Below are 13,603 nucleotides of genomic sequence, written 5' to 3' on the forward strand. Positions count from 1 at the left end.
CCCCCACTGCTCCGCTGACTTCAAAGGGTGACAAACAGCTTTGCTGCAAATCTGAGTCGCAGCGGTGACAGCCAGGCCACGTGCGCGGGCATTTTCCTAACGAGGCCACGGCTGCCACCACTGCCGCCGCCGCCAGCAGAGGCAAATCAAAGAACACCGGCTCCCGTCTCTCCCGCGGACGTTTTGAGGACGGCGAAGCCTGTGCCGGCTGTTTCGCAGTCAGCTGTCAAAATACTTTGCAGTTCCTCACCTGTGTTTGAGAAGACCTGTTTTCATCAGCCCCCAGGTCCCGTCCCTGCTCCGTGTGTTCCGGTCCCTGCGTGTTTTGGAGCATCTCTGGGAGAGCGGCTGGTCCGGGAGGTATTGTTTTACCCAACACCCACAGGCTTTTCAGTGCTGAAACCGCTCTCCAGATCCATCTTAAATTTGGTGGAGAAACACATCTCCGGCCGAGCAGGCTGGAGCACCAGGCAGCTCCCTGGGCGAGCTGCAAAACAACTGTAAATGAAAATTACAGTGTAAAACACAAACGCAGCCGCAGCCCTTCCGTGCTCTTCCTCGCTCCCGAAGAGACGAGCTGCTCACGATACAGAAACTCCCAATAAAGCCTGAAAGCCCAGAGCGGGAGCGTTCCCTGCCAAGCACCAGCCTGTCCAGGGGAGGCTGAGAGGGGCTGGCGAGGGAGTTTAATTAAAATCGGGTTTTCCTGCAACAGCTTGTGCCATCTCCGGCCGTCAGGGCCGAGCGGAGCATCTCTCGCAGGGTGTTGTGTATTCATGGAGCTGTGTAACTCCCAGGTACTCGTAGGAGCCTGTAAATTACAGGCTTTTATGGGGGTGTATTTTACAGCGTGGTGTCGGGAGATGTAATGATGGTATGTATCACTGCTGGGGATGGGACGCAGCCGGTGTGGGCTAACCCGGGGAAAAAGGCTGTTTGCAGAGAGCCGCACGGCGGGGAGGGAAACGCCGAAGCAGGACAAGGCTCTCGGCTCCTTCCCTGGCTCCCACGCAGCCCCGGGGGGACGGCTGGTACCCGGCTCCCAAAGGATGCTGCAGGGATGTGCACAGCCCCACGGGGCTCAGCATCCCCGGCAGGTCCCGGGGTGGGCGGTGAGGAGCTGCGGCCCGTTAGTGGCGGCACAAGCCAAAGTGCCTTTTATAGAGCAAGAGCAGGAGTAATTTATCGGGAAGCTTTTAAGGAAATGAGCAGCTCCTGGGCCCCTGCCAAGGCGCAGCCCCGCTGGGCTCTGCCCGGTGTCCTCTGGCAGCTCTTGCTGGGAAAGGAGTTGGTGGGGGGACAGGGATGGCAATGGAGATGGGAACGGGGGAGAGGACAGGACAGGGATGGCAATGGAGATGGGAACAGGGGAGAGGACAGGACAGGGATGGGAATGGGGATGGGAACAGGGGAGAGGACAGGACAGGGATGGGAATGGGGATGGGAACAGGGGTAAGGACAGGACAGGGATGGGAACGGAGATGGGAACAGGGGAGAGGACAGGACAGGGATGGGAATGGAGATGGGAACAGGGGTGAGGACAGGGATGGGATTGGGGATGGGGACAGGGATGAGTATGAGGAGAGGGGACAGGGACGGGGCTGAGACCATCCCACACTGCTTGCAGCACCAGAGAGAAATAACCTTTACCAACTTCTTCCCTTATCCCAGAGCACTTAGTGCTACGGCAATCTCAGCCCTGCAAACCCCGGTGGTTTTGCTCTGTCCGCCGGGGACCGACAGCAGCACCCACAGAGGGTCCTTCTCCCTCCCACACCTCCCCGGCACCTTCCCTCCTCCTGCTGCAGCACTCGCATAGTAAGATCTTTTTTTTTTTTTTTTTCCTTTCCTAGCGAGCATTTAATTAAATTAGCGAGGAGCATCGCTGTCTCGCAGCAGCCGCAATGAGCCGTCCCCGGCTGCGGCAGAGCGGTGCGAGGCCGGCGCGTGGGGAACGTGGCCGGGACCCCGTTCTGCCTCCCTGCAGCCTGAATCGGGAGCTGCGATCTCCAAACCTGCATGAAGAAACCCGTTCGCCCAATTCCCATTAAAATTAATTGAGCAGCTTTGAAATGCTGAGCTTGGGGGAATCACATTATTCCTTTTATCTAATTTTTCTTTTATGCTATTGTATTTTCTAGCAAATTAAATTGTCCTCTTTTTCTTTTTGGCCCCCTTATGTTTATTCACAGCATCTATAATAGAGCTGGTTAAAAATACATATATATATACACACGCATCTCCGAGGCCACGTGGCTTCCTTTGGAAATGCCAGTTCATAAAAAATCAAAACTTTCTGCGGGGAGATGGATGAAATTTCATTACAGACGCGGAGCCTCCCCCACTTTGTGAGGCAACCGAAATGATTTCATTGCCGTGGAGCACTTCTCATTTTCATTTCTCATTTGGGCGTTCGGTTCAATTTGTTTGATAAATTATACGAGATCAAAAAAACCCACCCCCAACCCCCAAATCAATAAAACGCAGCCGATTCCTCCTGGCATCCCAAAACCAGGGCGTCCCCCTCCTCGGTGCTGGGGAGGCCCATCCGGCGGGTGGGAAATCCCAAGCAGGTGCAAGGAAATGTGATTTCCCCATGTGAGGATCAAACAGGGCTCCAGGGAGATGAAGGCTGGGGTTGCCCCAGCCCTGATGCCGTGGGGATGGTCTCCTCCAGCCCCATTCCCCACCAGAGGAGGGACCCCCCCCCAGCACCGCCTGCGGCGGGGGCAGCAGCCTTGCCCAGTACGCTCCCAGCACCGAGAGCTTGCCCTGTTTTTATTTATTCTTTTAATCTATTTGCCATTAAAAATGCATCATTCGGGGGCTCGGGGAGGGTGATCCATTAGGCGGGTGCGGACCCCCCCCGGAGCACACGCATCCGTGATTGCCACGGTGGTTTGCATGAGCACGGCCGTGTCTTCATCAGTGGGTCAGCATCGCTCAGCGTGGCGGGGGTTACACCCGGGGCCAGACCGCACCGTGGTGTAAATCAGGAGTAACAGGGGGGCTCGACTCCCTGCCAGCCTCGGGGCAGGATCCCCAGCCCAGCCTGGGGATGGTGACAACCCCCCCCGGAACCTCTCTGAGCCCCCCATGCTGTGGACCAAATCCTGGCTCCCCTGGATTTGCTGTTGAGCCGGGTGAAAGCGCTTTTGGGAAGGCACTTGCGCTGCGTGTTCTCCCCACCGAGGCACTTTGGAAGGCAAATGGCCTTAAACCGGTCATCAAACACCATAAAACATCAAAACCAACATAAAATAGCAGGGCACAGAGATGGGGGGGGGGGGTGGGGGTGGTGGAATAAAAACTGCTCGGTGCTCACACCGATCCCAGGGAAAGGGCAGGATCCACAGCCAGACCAGGGTGGGGGACACGGGGGGTGTAAGCCCACCCCCTGACACGAGTGGGAGCTGGTTTGGGGATGCTCCAGCTCCCCCAGGATGCTGGGGAGGGGGCCACAGACTCCCGGCCGTTGCCCACCTCCCTTGCCAGGACTGGCCCACACACTGGCAGCAGCTCAGCAGCACCCATGGGTGCTCCCATGGCCTTACACCCGCCTGGCACCCATCACCCTGCCCCATCGCATCCCCCCACGTGCCCCCCTCCTACATCGCCAGGAGCCCCAGCAGCCCAGAGCACTTCAGAAATCCCAGTTTTATTTCAGATCGGAAACAACCAACCAGGAAGAAAGGAAAAAACCAAAACAAAACACAACCCCAAACCCAAAAACAACTCCAAAGAATGAGAAACGGCCCCAAATCCGAACCAGTCTGGTGCCCAGGTGGGTGCTACATACAGGCTGGGGGGGTTCAGGGGGGTGTGCAGGTTGGGTGGCCCCAGCCAGCGTGGGCTCCCCAGCCTTGGGGTGTCTCCGGCTCTTCCCAGGGTGGGGGGGGGGATCAGCTCAAAGTGCATCAAGCAGGAGATCGGCATCTTCCCCCCATCTGGCAGGTGGGGAAACTGAGGCACGGCACGGGGCCGGGGCAGGGAGGGGGGGGTAGGGCGTGAAATCCAGCCCTTGGCAGCCAAGTCCATGCAAACGCTCCCACCTCTAGAAACCATCTCAGGCGCGTGTATTGCTTAGGGGATGATTTGGTTTTTATCATAAATATAGAGCTATAGACGCTAGTATCGGTGCATCCGACGGGATCCTACGCCCGGGGGGACAATCCGCCCCCGGTGCGGGTTGGGGGCAGCACACGGGGCTCCATGCACGTTACATGCACTTACGGTTTGTTTTTGTTTCTGGCGAGGGGGACAGGGGGAAAGGTTTGTGTGTGTTTGTGTGTTTTTATCAAAGTTTCCATGTTCTGCAAACAGCCATGCGGTCGCGTCGCACCGGGACAGCGGGAACCCGGCACGGGTCTTCCCCCTCCTCGGGTTTGCCCCCCTCCCGGGGGGGGGTTTGCGTGTCTGATTTGAATATGGATATATATATCTCTCTCTCTACTCCTCGCTATACGTGTGGCTCCCCGTCGGTGGCCGGCGGCAGGCGCTCGGGGTGGTCCCGCTACTTCATGCCGCTACGCAGCACCTGGTTGGCGGCGATGAGCATCACGCTGATGATGAAGGCGATGGCGAAGGCGCAGATGAGGCTCTTCCGCACGCAGGTCTGCCGGATCTGCTGGCTGGAGCAGGCTGGGAAAGGAGGGGAGAGCCAGAAGGAGGGAGGGTGTTATCCCAAACACCCAACCCACCTGCCCCCGTACCGCAGGTAGCCGGTACCATCCCCGTGGCGTCGGGGCTGGTGGTGGGATTTGGCATCCCCGGCCGGTTGGCACTCACTCTCTACGTCGACGGGGCATTCCTCGGCCGTGCCCATGTGGCTCTCCTCCTCCGTCATGATGATGTTCTCGATGTCCTTCATGGAGAGGTGCTCGCAGAAGGTGTCGTACAGCAGCCGCTTCAGCTCGTCCACCGTCAGCTTCTGCATGTCGCACTGCGGGGAGCGGGCAGGGGGGCTCGGGTGTGGGGGCTGACCCCCACGCTCGGGGGGGGGGGACGGGGCACAGTGATGCTGTAGGGTCCCCCGGCACCCTTGGGTGCTGTGTTTTGGATGGATTTCCCCATCGTTCTTGGCCGGGGAAGTGTCTGGTGTCTTGCCGAGCCCACGGCGGAGCGGCAAGGGGCACCCAGCGGGTGCTGGCACCATCTGCCACCCCGTGCCGTGGCAGGGACAGAAAATCTTCAGGCTGCTGATGCTAACCCTAACTTGGAGCCTGAGCTTGACCCTGACCCCGCCCCTAAACCTGACCCTAACCCTGATCCTAAAACTAACCCTGACCCCAACTCTAATCCTAACCCTTAAACCAACTCTAATCCTGACCCTAACCTTAACCCTGATCCCAACCTTGACCCTGACCCCAACCCCGACCTTGACCCTAACCCTGACCCTGACCCCGAGCCATCCCCCGGTGCTCTCAGCGCAGGGGCCGGGGGGTGCTACCCGCCCTGGGTGGGAGATGGGGGGGGTCCTTACCTTCCAGAAGACGGTGTCGAAGTCCGTGCCGTGGAACTTCTCCGGGATGCCCGAGGTGGACAACTTGGGCCCCAGTAACGTCACAAACTCCTCAAAGTCCACTTGCCCATCGCCTGCGGGACACAGAGGCAGCCGTCACCCCCTGCCCGGGCATGTGTGACACCCCCCCAAACCCCCCAGGAGGGTCCCCATGGGCTGTTTGCGGGGGGACACCCTGCCTGGACTCGGTGATGCTCAGAGGTCCCGCTCTCCTTCCTGCGCAGCCCAGGGAGGGTCCTACTCCAAGCCTCGGTGTTTTTTGGGGGGACCCCACTCCCAGGCTTGGCGCTGCCTGGGGACACCCTGCTCTGGGACAGCCTGGGGGGACCCTGCTCCGGAGCATGGCACTTGGGGGGGCTCAGGCAGCACCCAGAGCCCCCCCATCCCACCCAGAAGTCACTAATATCCACTTGCGAGGGCCCAGAGCAGCAGCCGGTATTATGGGACCTTGGACACTAGAAATTCACCAGCCAGGGACCCCCAAACTGGCTGGGGACCCCCAATACCAGCCCGGACCCTATAGCTGGTCAGGGACCCCCAAAACCAGGTGGGGACCCCGACATTGGCTGGGGCCCTCCAGCAAAGTTAGGGGTCCCCCAACACTGGCCAGGATGTCCAGCATGGGCTGGGGTCCCCAGTGCCAGCCAGGACCCCAGTGCCATCTGGGGACAGCCCAGTGCTGGCTGAGAAACCCCCCCAGTGCCATCTGGGGACCTCCAATGTGAGCTGGGGACCCCCAGTGTCGAGACTGGGGCGCCCCCGATGCTGGCTGGGGATCCTCAACACCATCCAGGACCCCAAACACCAGCTGGAACCCTAATTCCAATGGGGACCCCGGTGCCAGCTGGGGACCCCCGTGGTGGCCGTGACCCCGGGGGGGGGGGGGGGTTGCTGGCAAGGGGCAGGGTGCTGCCAGGCTGGCCGTATCCTGCGGCTGCGGAGGATGCTGGTGTCGGGGCTGTCAGGCCAGCACTAACGATGAGTAATGAAGGGAACGGCGGCTTGGCAGCGCTGCCGGAAAGGCTTTTAAATGGGGGAAAAAAGGAAACCAATAAATTAACGAGCTCTTTAAGGTCCCGATGAGCACGGGAGCGACAGGGACAGGCCGATGGTGGCAGCCAGTGCTGGAGGCACACGGCCAGCCCGGTCCACCGGGTGGGGAGGGCATGGCCTGGGGTGCAGGATTTGGCCCCGGCAGCCCAGTCCCCACAGGTTTGCTGAGCTGGGAGAGGTGCCATTCCCACCCACAAAAGCTCCAGGATCCTTAAATCCTCCTAAACGAAGCTGCAGTGGTGGTGATGATGATGATGGATGAGCAGGAGGCTCTGGGCATGAGGCAGAGCCTGGATCAGGTCCTCCTGCATCCTGCATCCCGCATCCCACGTCGGGTCCGGCAGCCCCCGGGCAGTGAGGTGGAAATGGGGCAAATTGGGTGCTTCACCAAAGGGAGGGTGATGGGGGTCCCATCCTTATCCCTGTCCCCATCCCTGTCCCCGTTCCCGTCCCTGTCCCGGGATGCCGGGGTCCTACCGTCCATGTCGAGGCGCTGGATGATGACTTCCAGCTCCACCTCGTTGGGCATGTAGCCCAGGGAGCGCATGGCCGTGCCCAGCTCCTGCTTGGAGATGAAGCCATTGCCATCCCGGTCGAACACCTTGAAGGCTTCACGGATCTCTGGGGGGGGGGGGGGGGAGCAGGGATGAGTCACACACATGATGTCTCCAGCAGCATGGGCCCCCCCAAAACCTCCCCAAGAAGGGTCTGACCTCCCCAGGAGACACCAACGGACCCCAAGGTCTTTGCTCCAACTCCGGCCACCTGCCTGCAGCACCCACCCTGCCTTTGCCAACACCTGGCCACCCCCCCGCAGCTGAAAACTTGGCATCCTGCCCCAAAAACACCTTCCTTGGACATGCCTGAGCTCAGAATGCCCACCAGGGTGGGGGGGGATCCAGGCAGGGAGACCCCCACACTGCTGCAGCATCCAGCTGGGAGCATCCTTGTGCCCCGGGTGCTGGCACGGGGAAGGTGCTGGGTGCCAGCACCCATATCTTCCCCTGGGGACTTCGTACCCATCCCGGGGTTACACGGTGGGTGCCAGAACTGTGCCACACTTCAGCCAAAAAAATACCAACTCTTCCCAGGGTCGCTTCAATGTTCAGCCCTCTCCCGTGCAGAGGAAGATGGGATGGAGCGGGGGAGAAAGTGGGAGGATTTGGGGTTTCTGGCTCAAAATGAGCCCCTGGGATGCGGGGGAAGATCCCTGCGGGGTGGCAGGGAGAGGCTGCGCCGAGCTCGGAGGGCAGCGGGGAAACTGAGGCACGGCGCTTGCCACGCCGTGTGGCTATTGCCCACCCAAAAGCCTTGCGGTGCCCATCGGCTCCATCCCGCCTCCCGCGCTGCTCGGGGCTTTGTTCTTTTTTGGGGGGAGTTTCTGCCTTTTTGATGCCCCCCTGACATGCAGAGCTGGAACCAGGCTGATGGGAAAGAAGGGACCAGGCGAATTTTTATCGGGAACACTGGGAAGCCGGGCTGGGATGTCGGTGCCTTCTTCCTTTGCCAGGCGGCAAAGCTGGCGGTGCCGGGCAGCAGCAATGTGCAGGTCTTTGCCGGCTGCCGGAGAGCTTCGTGTTGGAGGAGCCAGGTGGGAGAAACGGGGGCTGAGAACTTTGGGTTTTGGGGGGAAAAACCCCCTCGTAGGGTTGTGCTATCGATCCGCAGCACTTGGGGCCATCCCTGCCTAGCTGATGGCCCACCGGTGACGTCTTCTGAGGTGTTTTGGGGGAGTTTGGGGTTTTTTTGGCCTGTCAGCCTGATTGCTGAGCTGCTCCATGGCTGGCATCCCTGTCTGGGCAGGGGAATGCTCCTGGTTCCCTGCGTCCGTGCTCGTGGGGAGCAGCGCTCCTGTCTGGGCACCCCCAAAACTCATCCTTCGAGGCTGCTCATCCCAGACCGCCCAAAGGGGGGGTCCCCATCTCCTGTCTCAGGGTGTTGGGAGAAAGGCAAGGACGTACCCCACCAGTAGCCAAACCGGGGTCCCAGCGGGTTGTGTGTGTGTCCCCCCCCTCCCCAGCCAGGGCACCCCGATCCTCCCCGGCCGAGCCAGCAGCACCCTGCCATGATTTGCACCCTGCAACTTCTCAGCCCCAACGTGGAGCCCCGAGGGGCAGCTGCAGGGCCAGGAGGGTGGCTGGGTGTCACGAACGTCCCCCCAAATTGGAAGGTGACCGGGGGGAGGTGGGAGCGGGTGGCAGCATGGCCCCCCCCCCCCCCACCTCCGCAGCGGTGCAGGTATCTGACGCCTTCGTGGGGTCACCTTGGGGCTCCCGCCACTGCCATCGATCCACGCGCGGCGCGGCGGGCTTGCGGCCGCAGGTGGGGTGCTGGGGGGGGGACCCCCGGGGTGGGAGCACCCCAGGACCCATCAGCACCCATCAGTGCTGCACGAGGCTGGGTGCATCGCCCTAACACTCCGGCACACGTGCACACACAGGCGGTGAGCGTGCACACACGCAGACACACACTGCAGTGAGGCTGTGCACACATAATTCTTGCAGCGACGCCGTACTTGTGCATGCACGCGCGCACCAACGCCTTGCAGTGCACGCACATGGACACGTTGCAGCGATGCCGGATTTGTGCGTGCACACACGGTCATACACACGCAAACGCCTTGCAGCGACGGGCTCGTGCATGCACACGCCGAGCCACGTTGCAGCGATGCTGTGCTTGTGCGTGCACGCACGCAGAGAGGCACAGTGCGGTGAGGTACTTGTGCATGCACGTCTCCCCCCCTGCAGCGACGCTGTACTTGTGCACACACACACACACACACACACACACAGACACACTCTCTCTGCAGCAGGGCCGTGCGTATGGACCCATCCTGCTCTGACGCTGTACATGTGCACGCACACCCTGCAGCCGGGCTCTCCGTGTGCACACACGCGCTGCAGTGACGCGATGTGCGTGTAAACACACGCGCGCACACACACACACAGAGACACCCTGCAGCGGGGCTGTGCGTGTGCATGAAAACGGGTGAGCGCACGCTCACGCGCCGTGGGGCCGTGCGAAGGCGCGTGCGTGCGTGCACACGCGTGCACACACGCACAACCCCTGCGGTGAGGCCGTAACGGGGCACGTAAGCGCACACAACCTGCAGAGCTGTGCACACGCACGCACACTCCCGCACACCCGGCGTGAGCCCGTGTCCCTGCCTGCTCGGGGCTCCCGGCCAAGTTTTGGGGCCAAAGCCCCTCATCCCCGCCCCGCCAGCCTTGGGGCTCCGCGCCTCAGTTTCCCCACGGGGAGTCCCCACGGGCTCCAGGCCTGATGCCGAGCCCCCTCTATCCTCTCCTGAAGGCACAGCGGGGCCGTGCGTGGGGCCGCACCGTGCCTCAGTTTCCCCTGCAGTATTGGTGCTGGGGGCCAGGGTCCATGGGTGCTGCAACCCCTTCCCCCCCCCCCCCCCCGGGCCCACCAGAGTGGGGGTCCCCAGGGACACCCCGAGCTGGCACGGCCTGGGGGTAGCAGCAGCGCCTGTCCCGCCACCCCGGTAAACTTTTGGGATGGAAAAAGCCATTCTGGTGACAGCGAGCTGAGACCGGCCCCGCTCATCACACGGGTGGGCAGAGCCCCGGCAGCCGCTTCTCCGGACCGGAGCCCGGTGGCACCGGGACTACGTGGGGCTGCCGTGACCCGGGGGGTGTGGGGGGTGTGGGGGGGTGACACGGGTGACAGCCACCCCCGGGGCCCCCCGCGCCACCAGCCACTGTCATATTATGACAGCGGGGAGGGTGGCCCCGCCACGCCGGGGAACGGGGCCGGGGGGGGTCCAACCCCGCTCCTCCACCGCCGGTCCCTGCTGTGTCATATTGTCACAACGGCCACACCGGGACCCCGGGACCCCCCCCCCCTCCGTGTCCCCCCTTCTCCCGCTGCCCGGCTCTCTCCCACGCTTTCCTTCCTCCCCCCCCTCCTCCTCCTCCTCCTCTCCATCCAGCCATCCAGCCGCATCCCGCTCGCCTCCAACCTCTCCACCGGGGAGGGGGACACCGAACACCCCGCACCCCACACGGGACGCCCCCAGCCCGCTCACCCTCCAGCTCGTCCTCGGGGATCTCCACGGGGTGCTGCTCGGCGAGGATGTTGGGGATGGTGTAGATCCCCCGGTACATCAAAGCCGCCGTCACCGGGTGGAAAGGCATCTTCGGGGCTTCCCCAAAAAAAGCCAAAGTTTAAACCCAAATCTCCTCCGGAAGGGCGGGTGGGGGGGGAGGGGGGGTTCCCCAGCCGGTACCGGGGTAGGCTAAAACCAAGTTAACCGGTCCCCGCCGCCCCCCCCCCCGCCCGGCACCCACCGACCAGCGGGGCCGGGGCGGGCGGGCGGACTCTCTCCCCCGTCCTCCGGGGCCGGTGGCGGGACGGGGCCGGCGGGCTGAGCCCCTCACCGTGGAGTCAGGGCGCTGGGGGGGTCCGCTGGGGGCGGCCCGTCTCCCCCGCGCACATGCCCGCCCGAAGTGGCGACGGGAGACGAAAGCATCCAGGAGGCACCGGCTAAATCCCGCCGGCGGCGGCGGCGGCGGCGGCGGGGGGGACGGGGCTGGCCATGCCGCTCCGGGGCTTTCCCCCCACCCCCACCCCCCCACCGCCACCTTCCACCGGCCCCGGGTCGTTCACAGCCCCCGGGGAACCGCTGCCGCCGGGCCACGCTCCCCGGTGGGGCCCGGCATGGCGGGGCCGAGGCCGTGGGCGGCCTCTTCTTCCTCCTCCTCCTCCTCCTCCTCCTCCTCCTCCTCTTCTTCCTCGCTAAGTGTCCCGGGAAGGGCCGGGGCTCGGTTCCCCGCCGCTGGCTCAGCCCCCGCCGCCGGGAACACGTTCCCCCCCCGCCGCCGCCGGCAGACGGAGCATCCTCGGCCGCGGCCCCGGGGAAGCGGCGGCGGAATCCGGGGAAAGAGGAGGGGGGGGGGGGGACACACACCGGGGGGGGGGGGGGGGGGGGGGCGGGTTTTGAATGGTCCCGCCCGGCAAATGGGGCTGGGGGCGGAGGAGAGGGTGCCTCCCCCTCCCCCCCCCCCCCCCCCCCCACTCCGGGAGGTGGTGAAGGGGAGGGGGGGGGAGTTGCGGTAAAAGAGGGTGTCACGGCCACCCGTGGGAGTCCCCGGCAGCATCCTGCACCGGTGCTGCTGGAAGGAGTGGGGGTGGGTGCTGGGTGGTGGAGAACAGCGGTCCCGGTGCTGGCTTTAGAGATTTGGGGGGGGGGGGGGGGTGTCCCTGCGGTATCCCACGTCCCTGCAGTCGTCACCCCAGGGTCCCCGCACGCAGCACCCCACGCCCGGGCTGTCGGCAACTTGGGGTCCCCATACTTGGGCCCCCCCAGGCTGCCGTCACCCCAAGGTCCCCACACACGGCACCCCACGCCCAGACCGTCATCACCCCAGGGTCTCCGTACGTGGCACCCCGTGCCTGGGGCGGTTGTCACCCCGGGGTCCCCATACTTGGCACCCCAGGCCACCACCACCCCGAGGTTCCCCGCACGCCGCACCCCACGCCCGGGCCGTTGTCACCCCAAGGGTCCCTGCACCCAGCACCCCAGGCCGTCGTCACCCCGAGGTCCCCGCTCACAGCACCCTGGACCAGGGCAGCGGTCACCCCGAGGTCCCCAGCGTGCCGTGGGGTGGCAGGGACGCCACGGCCGGGCCTCCTGCTCCAGCTCCGGAGCAAAAACCAGCCGTGGAAGAGGAGCGAAGTGGGCCCAGGAGCGAAGCCCTCCGTCCCCATCCCCGTTTCCAGTTGCCCCCCGCTTCCCCCCAAGCCTTGATCACGTTTTTCACCTTTTTCTTCACTTTGTCATCGTGCCACGTCCCCCGTGGTACCTGTGTCCCCGTAGCATCCGTCTGCGCCCCGGTACCCGGGCAGGGATGCTGTCAGGGATCCGGGACCTCTCTCCTCCCAAATCCTGCTGTCACCCTTGCCTGGCTTGTCTCCCTGGGTGGGGGTGGCCCCCGACAGACCCCAGCCCGTTGCGACACGGGGGCCACTGTGCCCCCCCCGTGCCTGGGTGGCATCTCTCTGGCTGGGCACGGCGGTGCGGGGAGGCTGCCAAGGCTCCTGCTCCCCGCCGGAGGCTGCTTTTGGAGGTGCTGAGGTGGGAGAGAAGGGGTTGGGGGCAAAGGGGGGGGGGGGCAGAGCCCTAACAGGGTGGAAAAGAGAAAGGGGGACAGTCGGCACCCCTCAGGTGCTCCTCCGATCCCCAAAGATGCTTGAGAGCGATGGGGAAACTGAGGCACAGCTGGACAGGCTCCAAGACTGTCACGAGAACCCCCAAAATTTCAGAATCGGGTTCCTGTTGCTCCAACCCCCCCCCCCCCCTCGGGATCCCATAGCCACCCCAGCCACATCCTCAGCCCTTGCCTCATTCAATTCCACGCTGCTGGGAATTTTGGGGCAGCCGGCAGCTCCAACCCAGCCCGATGCTAAAGCTTCCACCTCTGGCAGGAGCATCGGCCGGGGCTCCCCAAAACCCATCGCCCTTCCCCAGCTGCCTCCCGGCAGTGCTGCCTGTGCAGCCGCAGGTTGATTTTAACCAGTTGGGGTCCCCTTTAAGCTATTTTTTAGCTGGGAGAAATTTCCTTCTCCCGGCAGCGGAAAACCACCACGGCCGCGCTTCCCAAGCTGGGGAATTTCAGGGATGATTAAATCCCCGATGCTGCGGGATGTCGGCTCCCAGGGCAGGATCCTTCCTCCCGGGATGTCACTGCTCGGGGGTGGCTTTTTCCAGCTCTGATAAAACTTCATCCTCCACCAAAGCTCGGGCCGGTGTTGGGGCACGTGGTCCTGCGCCCCATGGGGAGTCTCTAGTGTCTAATACTGCGGTTGAGCTCACAGCACGGCCCTGAGGGAGAGGATGCTGATAATCGTAAGGGACTTCTGGAGAGAAAGAAACCCAAAAAAGGCAAAGCAGCCTAATTGAAAAATCTCCCTTTTTTCTTAGCGGATCAATTTGCTCCTCAATGTTAACGGAGTTGCCCTCCCAATTAATTCTCCGTTTGCCCACCGGAGGCCCCAGGGTGGAAACTC

General features: G+C 63.2%; 1 protein-coding gene across 2 annotated transcripts; it reads right to left on the minus strand.

The window, feature by feature from the left end:
• Window positions 1-3,673: 3,673 nt before the first annotated feature.
• CABP7 (calcium binding protein 7) lies at window positions 3,674-11,446 on the minus strand. Of its 2 annotated transcripts, XM_049805650.1 has the most exons (6): window positions 10,885-11,446; window positions 10,623-10,739; window positions 7,052-7,195; window positions 5,483-5,595; window positions 4,789-4,942; window positions 3,674-4,641 (listed from the first exon to the last, which is right to left on the minus strand). In XM_049805650.1, the coding sequence occupies exons 2-6, from the start codon at window positions 10,729-10,731 to the stop codon at window positions 4,514-4,516; spliced, it is 648 nt and encodes a 215-aa protein (XP_049661607.1). In that variant the 5' UTR covers window positions 10,732-10,739; window positions 10,885-11,446; the 3' UTR covers window positions 3,674-4,513. The 2 variants fall into 2 exon arrangements, with proteins under 2 accessions (XP_049661607.1, XP_049661606.1); XM_049805649.1 differs by having other exon boundaries at window positions 10,623-11,446.
• Window positions 11,447-13,603: the final 2,157 nt, after the last annotated feature.

The sequence above is a fragment of the Accipiter gentilis genome, chromosome 7, assembly GCF_929443795.1.
Source record: "Accipiter gentilis chromosome 7, bAccGen1.1, whole genome shotgun sequence".
NCBI lineage: Eukaryota > Metazoa > Chordata > Aves > Accipitriformes > Accipitridae > Astur > Astur gentilis.

Excerpts from the sequence above, each read along its gene's own strand:
- CABP7 (XM_049805650.1), bottom strand. The coding sequence starts at position 10,731 with ATGCCTTTCCACCCGGTGACGGCGGCTTTGATGTACCGGGGGATCTAC. Across the intron at positions 7,196-10,622 it reads CCCCGAGGACGAGCTGGAGG|AGATCCGTGAAGCCTTCAAG; the intron begins GTGAGCGGGCTG and ends CCCCCCCCCCAG. Across the intron at positions 4,642-4,788 it reads ATGCCCCGTCGACGTAGAGA|CCTGCTCCAGCCAGCAGATC; the intron begins GTGAGTGCCAAC and ends CTCCTTTCCCAG.